Source organism: Microtus pennsylvanicus, chromosome 7 (assembly GCF_037038515.1).
Source record: "Microtus pennsylvanicus isolate mMicPen1 chromosome 7, mMicPen1.hap1, whole genome shotgun sequence".
NCBI classification, from domain to species: domain Eukaryota; kingdom Metazoa; phylum Chordata; class Mammalia; order Rodentia; family Cricetidae; genus Microtus; species Microtus pennsylvanicus.
The window spans coordinates 62,741,606-62,759,840 of record NC_134585.1 but is presented as its reverse complement, the minus strand read 5'-3'; the positions used below and the strand labels follow the sequence as shown (position 1 = coordinate 62,759,840).

General features: G+C 40.6%; 1 protein-coding gene across 1 annotated transcript in view; it reads right to left on the bottom strand.

Moving 5' to 3' along the window:
• Nucleotides 1–18,235, bottom strand: part of Kat2b (lysine acetyltransferase 2B) — a 123,042-nt gene that overhangs the window by 63,120 nt on the left and 41,687 nt on the right. The window contains exons 3-5 of the mRNA XM_075980981.1: nucleotides 7,234–7,379; nucleotides 3,924–4,016; nucleotides 1,640–1,821 (exon numbers count right to left, since the gene is read on the bottom strand). Coding sequence (XP_075837096.1) covers nucleotides 1,640–1,821; nucleotides 3,924–4,016; nucleotides 7,234–7,379 — 421 coding nt within the window. The remainder of the gene's footprint in view (nucleotides 1–1,639; nucleotides 1,822–3,923; nucleotides 4,017–7,233; nucleotides 7,380–18,235) is intronic.

The window sequence follows — 18,235 nt, the reverse complement described above, 5'->3', positions numbered from 1 at the left end:
TGTGCCAGACAGCAGTGCAAACTTCCCACAAAATACAACTTCACAGAAGAAGAAACTGAGTATCAGGGAAGAGACTGGTCAACAGCTCAGAGAGACAGAGATAAGCCTTGAGTCCACTCAAAACCCACTTTTTGTTTTTGCTATTTCATAAGTATCTATTAATATGCGCTACCTGTTTCATGATAGTTCCCAAATGCTACCCTATACTATTACTTTATTTTATTTATTTCTGTTTGTTTGTTTGTTTGACTGACTGACTGACTGACTGATTTTTTGGAGACAGGTCTTCTCTATGTAGCACTGGCTGTCCTGGACTCACTGTATAGATAAGCCCGGCCTTGAACTCAAAGATCTGACTGCCTCTGCTTCCTGGGTGCTGTAATAAAATCTGTGTGCCACCATACCTCGTTTTATTTTGTTCCCAGTCATTCCACCTCTGCTGAGTGCATAGAATCACAGGTGTACACACACACAAACCTCTTCCTTTAACTATTTGCTTTGGGGGGGGTCCTTTTTTTATTGATTAAACAATAATTTTCTTCCTTAAGAGCTACAAAGACAGGCTTGGTATTGCACACCTGCAATCTCAGAATTCATGACACTGAGCAGAGGATCCTATGTTAAAAACCAGCCTGGGGTATACAGAGAATCCAAGGTTACATGAACTATATGCACCCTATGTCAAACACACACAGTAGGAATATCATGAAAAGAAATAAAATGGATAATATTGGCCACTGCTGTTTAAAATGAAGATAAATATAGGTCTTTATATTTTGTATAATGAATGTGCCAAATTGTTTGTTTTCTAATTTATCTTTCATGTCTTGTTGGTTCAGTTTGTTATGTGATTTTGTACTCTTCTCATTAAACTTAATACAAAAAGGTTAAATTTAAAAAAAAATACAAGCTATGTATTAGTTCATGTATCTTTTTCCTTTGAGACAAAGTCTCGTTATATAGCTCTGATTGACCTGGAACTCACTAACGCAAACCAGACTGGTCTTCTCATAGATGGACCTGCTTCTGCCTATCAAGTGTTGGAATTAAAGACATGCAACCAGCTCATGTAGTTATTGTAAATTAGATAGTAGAAACATTGAAGAAATAAAAAAGTACAAGTTAACCTTATTTAGTTTAATATATCCAAAATACAGAGTCAGTGGAATGGCTCACTGGGTAGCAGTGCATGCCAGCAAACCTGAGGACTCAGTCACATCCCTCTGTATCACATGGTAGAGGAGAGAACGATTTCCTACAACCTGCTCTCTCTGACCTCCACACAAGTTACGTGGCAGACAGAGAGAGAGAGAGAGAGAGAGAGAGAGAGAGAGAGAGAGAGAGAGAGAGAGAGAGAGAGATGATAGATGGATAGATGATTGATAGATAGATAGATAGATAGATAGATAGATAGATAGATAGATAGATAGACAGACAGACAGACAGACAGACAGACAGACAGACAGACAGACAGATAGAAAATTGAATTTAGAAAGCAAACTAAGAACTTGAAAGTTAAACAACATAGACATGTTCTACGAATTGGTGGAGTCACCATAATAACTGGGCAACCCTTTCCTGCAGAGGCAAACAGCGATTTCATGTTTGGAGCCAGGGTGCAGTACCTCGACTCAATTACCTTGTGTAGTTCTCCTTGTATCCAGAGATGTCATCATTGGGAGATCGTAGTCTCCGCTGTGACGGAGCTTCCAGGTGCCAGTAGTTGATTCGGTTCAGAAACATCTTGGCCAGCTCAACTGTTGTCTGCCTCTCTTTTGATGGCAAGTGACTAAACTTGTACTGTACAAAGTTATTTACACCCTGAAAAGAGTGGAAGGCAGCATGTTCATGTAGCTATGTGACCACACTAACTCTGAACGAACACAACCTTAGTTGTAGCAAAAGAACAGACATTCTCAGTCCACAAAAAATGTTCCCTTTTCTTCAAAATAAACACTACAGCCCAGGAGAAAACTCCCTTCTCGTCACAGAAAGGTGACAAAACGGAAAAACAGAATTATAATTCTGTTCCCTCTTTAAATCCTGGAGCATCAAGGAGAAAATCATGGGTTCAGATGGGAAGGGTCAAAACCCTTTAAATGAAAAAGCATGAAGAGTGAGGACTTGGATAAATGATTCTCTCTGCGAAATTTTTTAAACTTTCTACCTTATCTTTCATCAACCTAAACACTAAAATTTGTACCTTTATTAACACTCTTGTAGTTTTAAAGAATATCAGAGGAAGAAAAAAACATTCAGAAATGTGCATTTTTCCAAGACCGTTAGAGATTAATCTAAACTTTCTATAGAATATTCCCATCTCATCACATAAAAGAACAAAAACTCTTATTAATTCTTGAACTCTTATTAGTTTAGAATCAACATGAAACTTAACTCTCAGCCGGGTGGGGGTGGCACATGCTTTTAATCCCAGCACTCTGGAGGCAGAGACAGACACTCTGAGTGTGAAACCAGCCTGGTCTACATAGTGAGTTCCAGGACAGCCAGGGCTACACAAATGAACCCTGTCTCAAAAAAATAAATAAATAAAGAGGAGTGGAAGAAAAGAAAAATGTGTTCTCCCAACACTTACTTACAAAAGTCATTTATGTAAAAGACTCTGGTATCATTTGGTGATGGTTAGCTCTGTAAACTGGATGACCTAGGATGGATCTCAGGGAAGGAGACCTAGAGAGGGACTGTTGACAATGGCTTGGCCGTTGGGAATGTCTTCAGGGCATGATCTTAATCAAGTTTATGAGATACATTATAGGTAACACCATTCCCAGTGACTGAGGTCCTGATCTTCCTAAGAGTGGAAAAACCAAACTGAACATAAGCAATTCTCATGCATACATTTCTCCCTGCTCTTGACTGTGACTGTGCTCTGACCAGCTTTGAGGGGCTCCTGCCATGGGACTTCCCTGCTATGAAAAACTACAACCTAGGTTGAAAGCTAAATAAAACCCCTTTCTCTTCAAGCTGCTTTTCTAAAATCAAGTATTTTATCACAGAAACAAAGCTAGAATTATAATTAAACACACCTCAGGATACAATGTTTTCCACATCATTAATGATTCCCTCTCTCCTCAATCATTTTTTTTCCACAGTGCCAAATAAAAAGACAAAGATTTGATTTTAACACATCAAGAGCAAGAAAAAGCACACTTTATGAATTCTTACCAACTACACATTCTACTCATTTTCCCCTACATACAGAGTGGAGTCTAAGTGCACAACACGCCTAAAAGACAGAAGCTAGATTATTTATTACAGTGAGCATTGTAATGGCTGACACTTCTGGGTTCCAGGGCCACGCATATGCAGACAAGCCCTCAGGCAGAAGTGCCTAATGGCCCCGGGAATCTTAAGATTCCCCCATGACCCACGTGCAGCATGGTTGCATCATCTACGTATGACGCAGCTGCGTGAGCCCTTGCGCACAAGTGTGAGCTCCGTCTTCTATGTATGACACTGCCACATCATCCCCGGGTGCGCATGCGCTAGGCAGCCTTTAAAAGATGGATGCACCATCTTCAGCTCTCCCCCCCCCCCCCCCGCCCCCACGCACACCGAGCTTCACCAGGTCTGTACATCTCTCCCCCCAATAAACTCCTAATCAGGTTTGTTGTGTGTTCCTTGTTTCCTTCTCACTGGCGCCAGGTTATTTCAGGCATGCTTGTGGGACCCAGAGTGTCCCAGGTAATTCCTATTTTCTTTGTGTGAACATCTTGAAGCTGAGTGGGGATGTATGCAAACGTATACAGAAATGTGGAAGGAAGTATGAAGAGTTCGCTAGAATATAGCTTAATGGTATATACTGGCTATTCACAAGGTTCTAGGTTTGAGCAATAGCAAACAAAAGCTGGCAGGAGTGCTTCGGCTTTAAATTCATGTAAAAGAGATGTTCAAAATAATTTTACCTGTTCAATACTGGGTTTTTCAAATGGGGGCTTCTTCTCCAAGGAGCCTTCAACTACAGGTTTTCCTCTTTGCAAAATAGACTTTCTCAAGAGCTGCAAAGAAATCATTTTTAAAAGAAATCTTTAGTTTGAAATTCTTTTTAGGGTGTGTTTGTGAGTGTGTGATTTATCATTTGGTTTTTTTTAAGACAGAGTCTCCCTATGTAGTCTAGACTGGCATTAAACTCATAGCCCTTCTTTCTCACCCTCACCTTCCCAAATGATGGAATTATGGGTATGTACCAACATAACTGGCACTTAAAACACACACACACACACACACACACACCACATCACATCTATTCCTTTTCTTCATTTCCCACCCCACATATACCTAACCTTTAAGTGAAGTCACCAACTATATTCTACTCAGCCACATGAAAATTAATCTTCAACTCAAACAAACTCCTGGCTACCACAAACTTTCCTCATGTGTCTAAACAGAGCTTAGGGAGCTCTTCCAATTTTGAGCAGCCCAGACTACCCTGCGCTGATCCCCACACTCTACCCTTCCCCTCAGTTTCCCCTTTTTTGCCATTTTTGCTTGCTAAGGACCCAAAAGTCCATTTATACTTATTGAAGCCACCACAAGTAGCTGAAGCCAGGATCCACTCTATAAATAAGGCAACTGCTGCCCACAGGAGCTATGTAGCTCATGTGTACTAGACACATGGGCTCAGGAACTGGGAGGGAACTTTCTCTAGTTCTTTTTCCACTTCTTCTCTATCTGTAGATGCCAAGTGCATGTTCTTGGTGCCCACAAACCAAATATACTGCTTTTAATTCCTGTCCTAGGATCAAAAGTCTCCAAAGAGCAAACAAACAGAAAAGGGACAGAGCCATTTTTACCCAGAACTAAGCTGAAAATGAATTCAACCCTAAGAACTCTGGAGAAATCCACACTTCTCTTCCTCCCTTGATGCTTATGTTTTTTTTTAAAGATTTATTTATTTATTATGTATACAACATTCTGCCCGCACGCCAGAGGAGGGTGCCAGATCTCAGTACAGGTGATTGTGAGCCACCATGTGGTTTCTGGGAATTGAACTCAGGACCTCTGGAAGAGCAGCCAGTGCTCTTATCCTCTGAGCCATCTCTCCAGCCCCCTTGATGCTTATGTTTAAGTCTACTTTAAAACATTTTCTTAGGCTGAATGTGGTCACTCACACCTATAATCCCAGTACATGGAAGGGTGAGACCAGAGGACTGCCATGAATTCAAGGCCGTCATCGGTTACAAAATGAGTTTGAAGCCAAACAGAGAGCTAAGTTAGCCAAGGAATTCCCTCTTTGCCATGGCTGCTGGGAATCTCAGTTGATTCTTTACAGGATTCTCATAGTTTCTGTCTTCTTCTAAAAATTTCCTCTATTATCTCCTCCTCCTCCTCCTTCTTTTTCTCTCTTTCCCTCCATCTCTTTCTCTCTCTCTCATCCTCCCTTCCTTCCATTTCATTGTATTAACTAAGGGATTAAGGGTAAATAGCAGAGAGAAGGTAAAAGGAAAATCCATTTTTTTAAAAAAAAGTTTTAGAGGGGCTGGAGAGGTGGCTCAGTAATTAAGAGCATTGGCTATTCTTCTAGAGGTCCTGAGTTCGATTCCCAACAACCACATGGTGGCTCACAATCATCTATAGTGGGATCTGATGCCCTCTTCTGACCTAAAGTCGATAAAGCACTCATACATAAATAAATAAATCTTAAAAAAAGTTTTAGGGTACTAATGGTATATTCTAAAATGGGATGGGGTGGGTGGGTAGAGGATTGAATCACAGAGTCATCTGATTGAACCCTGACAGATTCTGGTTGTTACTGCTTCTTTGGAGAAATAACTTAGTTGAGGGAAAACAAGGACTGCATAGCTGCAGCTACTGTTTATCTTGGAGCAAATGCCCTGCCAAGTGAAGGCGTTGACAGACTTTCCAACCTGTAGGCCATGTGGCTTACAGCCAGTATAGCCAGCCAGCAAGCATTGTCCTGGGTCATAGCACTGTGGTCTCTGCCTGCTCCCATCTGCAAACAACAGTACAGATATACTTGCTTCTACAATCCAAATCCAAGATATCCAGAGCTCTCTTCTCTTCCAGCCATCCCTTTCTCTTCTCTCCTCTCCTCTTCTCTTCCAGCCATCCCCTTTTCTTCTCTCCTCCTCTTCTCTCCTCTTCTTCTCTCCTCTTCTCTCCTCTCCTCTTCTCTTCTCTTCTCTCCTTTCCTCTTTTCTTTCTTTTGGCTAGGTCTTTCTATGAAACAGGGTCTTTCTATGTAGCCATGGCTAGCCTGTAACTTACTAGGAATCATAGGCTAGCTTTGGATTTGTAGCAGTCCTTACTGTCTCACCCTCCTGAGTACTGGGATGGTAGCATGAGACATTATACCCAGTTTCCACATCCATCACTTCATGTTTGAAGAAATAGGTTCAAAGTCTCCCAGTTCAGTTTCCCTCAAAACTGAACATTCCACAGGATCAAGTTGCCAAGTGGGGAATTGAGCTAAGAAAAAAAAAAAAAGACTTTTTTTTTTAACTCAGAAAATAAACACAGGCAACTGGAATTGCTTGTTTTTAAAACTCATAATTACTCAAGTTTTGTTTTAAGATGGAGTCTCTTGTAGCTTCAAATTCATTGTGCAGTTGAGGATGACCTAAGCCTTCTGACTGCTCTGCCTTCACCTCAGAGGGGCTGGGGCAGAGGCTGGAATTCAGATCAAAAGGGCACTTGTTTGGTACATATAAGGCCCTGGTTTCAAACCCCAGTACCATAAAAGGTAAAAACTAAAATTAAAAATCAAAATAAGTTAAGCACAATTGTTCTTATTAAAAGAATAAAGTTTTGTGGGCTGGGAATATAGTTAAATGGTAGAGCAATTGTCTGACATGTGCCTTGCCCTCCTGTGACACACGCATGCAGACATTCATGCAAGCAAAACACTCACATATATGAATAAAAAACACTACAGAGAAAGATAAAGAGAGCAACCACAGTGGGGAGGTAAGTCGGTTTCATAAAAATCTATAGAAATCACTAAGCATGGTGGCCCGTGCTTATAACCCAAGCACTAGAGTGACTGAGGGAAGAAGACCAGTGAGTTCAAAGTCAGTCTAGAAATAACTAGGAGACACTATTTCAAAATGAATCTAAAACCAAGTGAAACCTGAAAGACAAACTGTTCTCTGACCTTCACATGTGAACCATAACCTGTACACGTACATACATGTGTATACATGCACACTTACAAATCAAGTAATTAAATATAATAAAAATGTTAGAAAATCTCACCTTGAATAGGTAGAAATAAACTTGTTTGGTATCTGCATCTTCTTCTTTGTGGACACAGGTAAAGAGGTACTCCACATCCAACACAATTCCCAGGAGTCTGTTCATTTCCTCCTCTGATGCGTTCTCCAAGTGGGAAACATGAGCAGCTTAAAGTGAGAGCAAGCAAAAGGTGTAAGACTCAAGAGATAGTCACAGACATTATCCACAGTAAAAACACACATGCCTATAATCCCGACACTTGGCAGGCTGAGACAGGTAGAACACAAATTCCAGGCAAGCATAAACTACACAAGATCACAAATAAAAAACATAAAACAGTGGTGTTGTATGCTATTTTGTCTGTGTTCTGACAATAAAATGTGCTTGGAGTCAGAAGGTGGAGCTGGTCACTAGTTAATCATAGAGTTCTAGAGGTACAGAGAGTAGACAGGAAGTGATAAAGTAGGGCAGAGAGAGACAGGTTTGCAACCCTATATTTGACTCCTGATTTTTATTGTTAAGATTAATTATTTTTATGTCTCACCTGGTGTTCAACATGGGGCACATATGCAAGAGATAGCCACTTACCGCTGTCTGTGCAGCTAACACAACTGCAACTCATAGCCGCAGATGCAATCACAGATGCCAGAATCAACTGGTTTCTCCCTTGCCCCAAGCCCTCTGGGAGAGTCTCAGATTTTTCTGTTGTAGCCTCTCTACAGCAATTTCCATAAGTACTTGGGCTCCTAGCACCACCAGAGTTACCCCTCACCACCACACAGCTCGCCTTCAGACAGCTCTTCCCACACGTTTCTTGTTTCTTCCGCAGGATCCTCTGTGTAAGTTTTTCAGATGACTAGCTCCCTCTCCCCACACCCTGTGAGATGCAGGCTTATCTTGAACCCCTTCCTTGGGCTGCTGCCACACTTGGTGGCTGCCCTGACAGTCACTGGGGTTTTTACTGTTGTTGCCACCATCAGACACTCTCAACTCACAGCTACACACCAGCAGCTGCAGCCATCCTCAGCCAGGCTGCTCACCACCTGTGTTCTCCACTTAGACATGCGACACAACAGCAGACAGTCTCACACTTGACCACCATCAGCAGCAGATTTGGTAATACAATTGGGAATTCCTAAAAGGGGGGGACAGACTAGTTTTAAAAAAGAGTGGTTTTTTTCCCACATAAAAAAAAAATAAGAAACACTGTTATCGGTTGTTATTAGTCACCTATTATAATCAAACTTGTAGTCATGTTAGGTAAGTTTGCAAGGCCAAACAGTAATATATTTTAGATAGACAGTTGGTCTTCAAACAATTCAGAGGTCTACAGAAAATGGCATTTAAGATATTTTAATAACATAGGTGGGGCTGGTGAGATGGCTCAGTGGCTAAGAGCACTGACTGCTCTTCCGGAGGACCTGGGTTCAATTCCCAGCAACCACATGGCAGCTCGCAGCTGTCTGTAACCCCTGTTCCAGAGAATCTAACATTGTTATATCAATGTGCATGAAATAAGGTTAAATGGTTAAATAAAGTTTAAAAAAAATAACATAGGTTCTTTTATTTTATGACAATGAGACATGTCTGCTCCTGGAAGCACCAACCTACTTCAGAGAAGATGATGGGCACTGAAGAGATTCCTATGGAGTTTACTATCTATGAGGGAAAAGACCCTGGGGGGAAAATGCTGACAGTATGCTGTGCAAATTAGACAAGGAGGATATAAAAAAAAAAACAGGATTGCCACACACTATCAAGGACAGCCCTTCAGAATTTCCTGCTTCACAGAAAAGTCTCTCAGATATTCTAGGCCTGTAGGCCAAAGATGGATGGCCCAACATTACAAGGGAGCTTTAGGGGACTGTCCAAGCAGTCAGCCGTTTCTCTCCTTTCTTAAGTTTGGAAGTTGCTTATTCTGTACTTACTGTTACTCACATAATATTATATCCTCCTCAGGTCTCTGATGGAGTTGAAGACTAGATAGCTATGGTTAAAAGTTTGTGGGTTTTTTTTGTTTTGTTTTTTGTTTTTTGTTTTTTTTTTTTGGTTAACAAATTCAGAAAAGAAACTGACAAGGAAGGTATAAAGTACGTAAGGTTGAAAGACATAAAAAGATAGTTCTGGGTTGATAAATCAAGTTAGGATAGAAACTAAATTAGGTACTATACTTTGGAATACTCAAGAGAGCATAGATAATGGAGCATTTTCTCTGATTTTGTTAGTGTATATGGACTAGACATTGTTAATGTAATTACTACCTGTATATATTTGGATATAATTATTGTATATAGTTTTACTAGGTTAGTTAAAATCTTTGTCTTTAGCCTGGTGGTGGTGGCACATACATTTAATCACAGCACTTGGGAGGCAGAGGCAGGTGGGTCTCTGTGAGTACGAGACCAGCCTTTTCTACAAGAGCTAGTTCCAGGAAAGGCATCAAAGCTACACAGAGCAACCCTGTCTCAAAAAAAAAAAAAAAAAAAACTTTTGCTTAGACAAAAAGGGGTAATATTGTGTGATATTTTGTTTTTGTTCTGACAAATAAAGCTAGCTTGGAGTCAGAGGGTGGAGCTAGTCACCAGTTAACCATAGAGTTCTGGAGATTTGTGTAGAGAGAAGACCAGAGGTGATAAAGAGGGATGGAGAGAGGATCTCAGCCTTTTTTTGGAATGAGGAACCCAAGAGGTAGGAAGCAACTGGCGGCTGTTCCGCTGCTTCTCTGATCCTTCAGGTTTCCACTCCGTATCTGACTCCTGGTTCTTACTGTTAAGGTTAATTAGATTAACACATCATAGTGGAGCCAGCCATCAAGATGGTTCACCAGGGCACCCATTTGAACACAAGTCTGACAACCCAAGTTAAATCCCCAGAACCCACGCTGGAAGGAAACAACAGACTCTGACCTCTGCCCTCCTCACAAGTGCTATGTCATGTTCATACCTACATGCACACACATGCACACAATAATAAGTAACCAAATACGGTGGCTTTCAGTGAGGTGGCTCAGTGGATAAAGGTTTTTACTGTCCAGATTGACAAACTTAGTCCAACCTTCTTATCTCACACAGTAGGAGATAAACAACTCCAAATGACTGTCCTCTGGCTCCATAAGCACACTATGGCACACACTCAAATACACAAGTACACAAACACACACACACATAATAAAAAGAAATTACTGAGGTGCCATTGACTGCAACCTCAGAGGAACTCTGAAGCACAGGCTGCAACTGAGTGGACCAAGAGGTGAGAAATCAGTCAGCCTACTGGGAACCCCACTCTCTAGTCCCAGGGCAAAATCCCAGACCCCTGCCCCACCTGCATCAGCTTCACTAACCAGCCAGCAGGCAAACTTCCTGCAGGTTGGCTGCTTCAATACACCCCCATCCATCAGACCCTGTAAGCTACAAGGCCCACTCCACACCCAAACCCACCCATCCCCTACGACTTCAGAGGAACTGAAGCACAAATTGCAACTGCACAGAGCAAACAAAGAGAGTGGGTCAAGAGAAACCTCAGCGGCTCCCTGAGATACAGACAGAGACTGCACAGAGCAGACTAGGTGCAGCTCCCTAAGACACAGACAGCAACTGCAAGGATTGGAGCAAGAGGCAAAAACACTGTCAGCTCCAACAGAGGAAGAAATGGGTAGGCACCAATGCAAAAATTCATTCAAAAATCTTAAAAGCAACATGGTAGTAATGTCAGAACACAGTGGTCATACAACAGGAAGACCTGATGATCCTAACCAAGAAAAAGGAGAAGAAAATTATCTTAAATATATCTTTATAAAAATGATAGAGACCCTTAAAGAGGAAATGAAAAAAATCCCTAAAATTATTGGAGAAAAAGACAAACAAAAACTTGGAAGAACTCAATAAATAACTTAAAGAAAGACAAGGAAGCAAAGAAAAAGCAATCAAACAGGTGAAGAAAACAGTTCAAGATTTGAAAACTGAAAGAGGCAATAAAGAAAACATAAAATGAGGAAATTCTGGAAATGGAAAATCTGGGTAAATAAACAGGAACTATCAATGCAAGCAATCAACAGAATACAAGAGATGGAAGAGAGAATCATAAATGTTGAAGATACTATAGAGGAAATAGAGTCATCTATCAAAGAAAATTCTTAACACAAAACATCCAGGAAATCTCAGATACCATGAAAAGACCAAATCTAAAAATAATAGGGATAGAGGAAGTAGAACTCCAACTCAAAGGCAGAGAAAATATATTCAACAAAATCATAGAAAAAAAATTCTAACCTAAAGAAGAATATGCCTGTGAAAGTACAAGAAGCTTGCCGAACACCAAATAGATTGGACAAAAAAAAAGTCCCCTCACCATATAATGAAAATGCAAAACATACAAAATAAAGAATATTAAGAGCTGCAAAGAAAAAAAGCCAAGTAACATATAAAGGCAGACCTATCAGAATTACACTCAACTTCTCAACCAAGAAAGAGAATTATAGACCAATCTCACTCATGAACAGTGATGCAAAAATATTCAGTAACATAGGGACAAATTGAATAGAAAAACACATAAAAAAAATCATCCACGATGATCAAGTCGGCTTCATCCCAGAAATGCAGGGATGGTTCAACATATCAAAATCTATCAATGTAATACACTATATAAATAAACTGAAAGAAAAAAACATATTTTCATCTCACTAGATGTTGAAAAAGCACTTGACAAAATCCAACACCCCTTCATGGTAAAGGTCTTGGAGAGATCAGGGATACAAGGAACATATCTAAACAAATTAAAGCAATATACAGCAAGCTGACAGCCAACATCAAATTAAATAGAGAGAAACTCCAAGGGATTCTACTAAAATCAGGAACAAGACTGGGCTGATCACTTTCTCCATATCTATTCAACATAGTTCTTGAAGTTCTGACTAGAGAAATAAGATAAGAAAAGGAGATCAACTGGATACAAATTGGAAAGAAAGAAGTCAAACTTTTGCTATTTGCAGATGATATGATAGTATACATAAGTGACCCCAAGAATTCTACCAGGAACCTCCTACAGCTGATAAACACCTTCAGTAATGTGGCAGGATACAAGATCAACTTAAAAAAAATCAGTAGCCCTCCTATATATGAATGATAAAGAAATTGAGAAATAAATCAGAGAAACACCACCATTTACAATAACCACAAATAACGTAAAATATCTTTTTTTTTTCTGAGACATCACATCTAGTTTATTTAGCATGGATATACTATGCTATCAAAGGACTACGCAAATATTTGCAAAGAAGTAACATTGTGAGCCTAGAGAGTGATGTATAAAATCATGTCGGTCTGTGCTCAAAAGGTGGTCATATTCTTTGACAATGATGTTGAACTTGTTTTAACAGCAACCTCACTTGCAGTGGCAGAGACAAACAATAGAACTCATCAAAGCAGGGTAAATTATGCCTCTCAACAGTCCTAAACACAGGGGCTGGAGAGATGGCTCAGTGGTTAAGAGCATTGCCTGCTCTTCTAAAGGTCATGAGTTCAATTCCCAGCAACCACATGGTGGCTCACAACCATCTGTAATGAGGTTTGGTGCCCTCTTCTGGCCTGCAAACATACACACAGACAGAAAATTGTATACATAATAAATAAATATTTAAAGGAAAAAAAAAAACAGTCCTAAACACAGAAAAGGTGTGTGTCTCATTCCTGATCCATGCCACTATGAGTAAACAAAGGCTCGGGTACTCACAGTCACCAAGTGGAGTTACCAAAGTTACCAATGTAGAGACACCACTTTGTCACAGCTAAATAAGCTCTTTGTGAGCAGCAGGGAAGATGAGCTGTGTGCAACTTTCCAGCAAGGCCAACAGAGGCGTGTCAAGTTATTACAGAACCAGTTTCATGTCACATCTGCAAACACATCTCTGCCGCTTCCGTACGCCTGAACGTAGAAGACTGTCCAAATGCCAGTGCCCACATGTACGGCATACTGTTACTCTCTTCCATAAAAGACTGGTAAGGACAGATGAAGTTATTGACATATACACAGAGATGCGTTTAGGTAATTCAATGAAGAGGTTCATAAGATCCACAGGGGAAAATGACAAGCCCCTAAAATTGTAAATTTTGACGAATGTGCATCTTCTGGGGAATCGTATAACACCTAGAGTCTGTTGTTGGGTTAATAAACGTAAAATATCTTGGGGTAACACTAACCAAACAAGTGAAAGAACTGTTGAAGAAGAACTTTACATCTTTGAAGAATGAAATTATCTCCCATGCTCTTGTGTAGGTAGGATCAAAACAGTAAAAATGGCAATCTTCCCAAAAGCAATCTACAGATTCAATGTAACCAAAATCAGCACAATTCTACACAGACCGCAAAAGAACAATACTCAACTTCATATGGAAAAACAAAAAACCCAGGATAGCCAAAACAATCCTCAATAATAAAGGAACTTCTAGAGGCATCACCATCCCTGACATCAAGCTCTATCTATAATATCTACAGCAATGAAGACAGCCTAGTACTGGCATAAAAACAGACAGGTTGACAATGAAATCAAATTGAAGACCCAGATACCAATCCACATGCCTATGGACACCTGATTTTTGGTAAAGAAGATAAAATTATACAATGTAAAAAAAAAAGCATCTTCAACAAATGGTGTTGGCATAACTGGATGTCAGCATGTAGAAGAAGGCAAATAGATCCATATCTGTCCCCATGCACAAAATTCAAGTCCACATGCACTAGTCCACAAGCCTAGACCTGAGGCCCTCAGGCAACTACAGCAAATAACAGAAACCAGAGAGACCTCATCTCAATAAAGCAAAGGTGAGGGCCTATTCCGAACATTCTCCTCTTAACTTCTTACACATGCATGCAAACATGCAAACACAGTAAGTAAGAAAGTAAGTAAATATTTGAAATAAAAAAGTATCACTGGGGATATGTCAGTGTAGGACATGTGTGATGCATGGTCCAACCCTGACTCTGACGCCATGCCCCCAAACATTAAAAAAGTAAATGTAGGGCTGGAGAGATGGCTCAGTGATTAAGAGTACTGGCTGCTCTTCCAGAAGACCAGGGTTCAATTCCCAGCACCCACATGACAGCTAACAACTGTCTATAACTCCCAAGATCTGACACCATTACAGACATACATGCAGGCAAAATACCATATACATAAAATAAAAACAAATAAATTATTTTAAAAAGTAAATGTAGACAAAGTCCACTTTAATCATATATTTAACTTAATATATATCAAACAATTACTATTGTTGTATACTCCATATTTGAAAGTTACTGTGGTGTCTGAAAGAGAATGGCCACCAATAGGCTCAGATGTTTGAATACTTGGTCCCCAGTTGGTATATGGCTCGGGAAAGATTAGCTGGTGTGACCATGTTAGAGAAGATATGTCACCAGTTGGGGTGGGGGGCGGTGGTCAAAAGACTCTCTGCCTCCTCCTTGCACATCTAGATGCTAGCACCCAGCTGTCCCTGCCACCGTCACCCCACTCTCATGGACTCTGACCCTCTGAAACTGTAAGCCCAATTAAAAGGTTTTATCACAGCAATAGAAAAGTAACTAAGACAATTGTATGTATTTTATATTCATTTGCTGTAGTCCACCTTCAACTTATGCATTTTACACTTTAAACTTTATCAATGATCCACGTTTCAAGTGCTGTTAGGCACACAGGGCCCAGTTTTATTTTATTTTTATTTTTTGGTTTTTTCGAGACAGGGTTTCTCTGTGGCTTTGGAGCCTGTCCTGGAACTAGCTCTGTAGACCAGGCTGGCCTCGAACTCACAGAGATCCGCCTGCCTCTGCCTCCCGAGTGCTGGGATTAAAGGCGTGCGCCACCACCGCCCGGCTCAGGGCCCAGTTTTAAACACCGCACCTACCGAGTCTAAGCCACAAGACCTTATCTGTGGGCCAATGCCACTCAGTAAAGCCAGTTAACCCTCTCTCTTGCCATTTCACCCTCTTGCCCCCTCTTTCTTTAAAACATTATGCAATTTGATATTGTCAATGAGGAATAAACCCAATTTTACCCAAGGGATTAAATATATTCTGAGCTGCAAGCAAAGGTCAGCAGCACCGAATCACAGTTCAGAAAAACAACAGCTATGTATTTGTTATTATACACAGGGAGCGTTCAGCAGACCTCTGAGACACCTTTATCTGTTAGCATTGTAGGCTTGGGACGATAAGAATTCCCTGGCAAAAACGAACACAAAAAAGGCATAGGGTATGGGCAACCAGATCTGAAGCTGGGAGGGAAGGGCATGAAGCAATCTTCAGTAAAAAGTGTTGTGCAGAAGGGAGGATGGAAAGCCAGGCTGCCTGGTCCAGCCCCGACCCTAAGCCCCACAACCTGCATGCTGGCTGCATTCACTTGCAGTACAGCTAAAACTCAAAGGTGGCTGGGTGTCACTGTGTACATTTTCAAACCCTAAACTTGGGGAGGAGGCAGAAAATGAGAAGTTCAAGGCCAGCCATGGTTAAGTAAACCCAACCTCAAACAAACAAAACAAGACTTATGATGTTGTATTTTTTTCAAAAATAAAAGGTGCCCCCCACCTAGTGTCTGTCATTTCAATAGTAGGAGCTGATGCATGAGAATAGTGATTACAAAACAAGACTTTAGAAGCTACCTCTACTTTCCTTAGAAAGCAGATAGATAAAAAGATGGACATAATATCCATAACAGAGAACCTTCAGTTGCACTGAAAATGGCAATATCAACTGATGATGCTAGTGGTTGAAGAACAAGGAACAGCACTCTTCATCAGAGTGTGCTGGCACATGCCTATATTCTCAGAACTGGGGGTAGCCCAAGTCAAACAGAGAGCCTATCTCAAAAAGAAAGCTACCTAGCTCAGGTTGGTGGTGCATACATTGAATTCCAGTACTCTGGAGGTAGAAGCAGGCTGACCTCTGTAAGTTCGAGGCCAGCCTGGTCTACGTAAAGTTCTGGGCCAGCTGTACACAGTGTGACCTTGTCTCTGAAAAAAACAAAACTAAATAAACAAACAAAAAACGAATTAGATTACGGTGTTCCTGACAAAGGACACTGGAGTTGATCTTCTCACCCATGTCCACATGAACACACATACACACACACACACACAGAGAGAGAGAGAGAGAGAGAGAGAGAGAGAGAGAGAGAGAGAGAGAGAGAGAGAGAGAGAGAGAGAAGTAATCTGTATGCATAAGATGAGATTAAATGCCCAGAGAACTTGCTTAAAATACCCAAAATGTGGAGGTGAGGGGGATACAAGATGGAGGAGGAGTGGTAGGAGTTAGATAAAACAAAATAAACAAATGTTAATGATCTTTACTTGGGTAATGTGTCCAAGGTATTTGTTAAACTAGTTGGTGTGTGTCAGCAACTCTGTGTGATTGCATTTTGTAAGCATGGGGAGGATAGTGTAATCTCACCAAACAATTTTCTAGACCCCTGAGAAAAGCTAGCATTCCAGCAAGAATCCTAAGAGTTCTTGAAAATGTACAGATGTTTCCACTAAGAAAGCTCTGTAGGAAGGGGAGCGGTAGGGGATTGCCAGTGCAATGGCTTTGGAAGGCTAAAGCAGGAGGTCTACATGAAGGTACCCTACCTCTGACAAAAAGGAATAAATCAAAATTTATTCTTTTCCATAGAGCAATGGTTCTCAAACTGTGGGTCATGACCTCTTTGGGGGTCAAACAACCTTTCTACAGAGGTCACATATCAGATATCCTAAGTATCAGATATGTATATTATGATTAGTAACAGTAGCAAATTTACGGTTATGAACTACCAACAAAAATAATTTTATGGTTAGGGGTCACCACAACATGAAGGACTGTATTAAAGGGTGGCAGCATTAGGAAGGTTGTTTTACACTGTTCTGTTTTCTAAACTAATTAAATGGGGATGTACTCAGGAAGGCCATGGTGTCCCTGCAGTTGGGGAGGGCTACTTTCCAGGAGGATTCTCTGAAAGTGGAACTCAGGGTGGAGCTAAGACGGACAAACAACAAATCCCTTCCCTTTTCTTAACAATAGTTTTTATTGCTGCGTGGGGGCCATGCATGTCAGGGGACAATTTCTGGAAAAGTAGTTCTCTCCTTCCACCTTATGGGATCCACCAATTGAACTCAAGTCATTAGGTTTGTACAAAAGTTCTTTAACCACTAAGCCATTTTGTCCAGCACCTAGTTCTTTAAATATAAATGAGGCTATAAAAACAGAACTTTTCAACATTCCTACAGGCAGCACTAACTGAACTTAGTAGATGACAAAGTAGAAGGAGAGACATAGAAGTTGGAGGGAGATGTATTCGAGGAGATGAGAGGAGTTGGAGGTAGAGCTGAGATTGGATATGACAAAATATGTCCACATGTATGAAATTGTCAGAAAGTAAATAAAATAAACTCGAATAAGTAACTATTTTACAAAACACTTTTAACTTAATTTCGAGGTACATCTTAATTTATGCACAGGTTAATTTCAGGTGTCAATTTGCAAGTATAAAGGACACGGAGCTATACAAATACACACATACATACATGCATGTGCATCCAAGTACACACTGCTGGAGAACAGTTCAGTGGCATAGTACCTACCTAATGGAAAGAATGTCCTCAGCTAGATTTCTAGCACCGAGGACCAAAAAAATTAGATAGAATAAAATAATTGAATATTTATTTTTCCATTCTTCGCTACATATTGAAAAAGAAGGATATCTGCTGCCAAACTTGTTCAGAAACATGAAGGGAAACAAAGTCAGCTGGAGTTTGTCACTCGTGCCAATTCCGGCATGCATTACATGCACAGAACCACACAATTCCCAGCTAGGGAAGGAAAAAAAAACTTTTTCAAATGGTAATTGATTTGGGATAACAGGATTTCCCACTCAGTACAGCCACAGCCCAGGCATAGATCAAGTGCACTGTGTTTCCCAGCTGATTCAATTCAAAGAGCACGCACCCAGTCTGTTAGCCCACAGATGGGATATAAAATTGGCATATTATAAACTAAAACATCT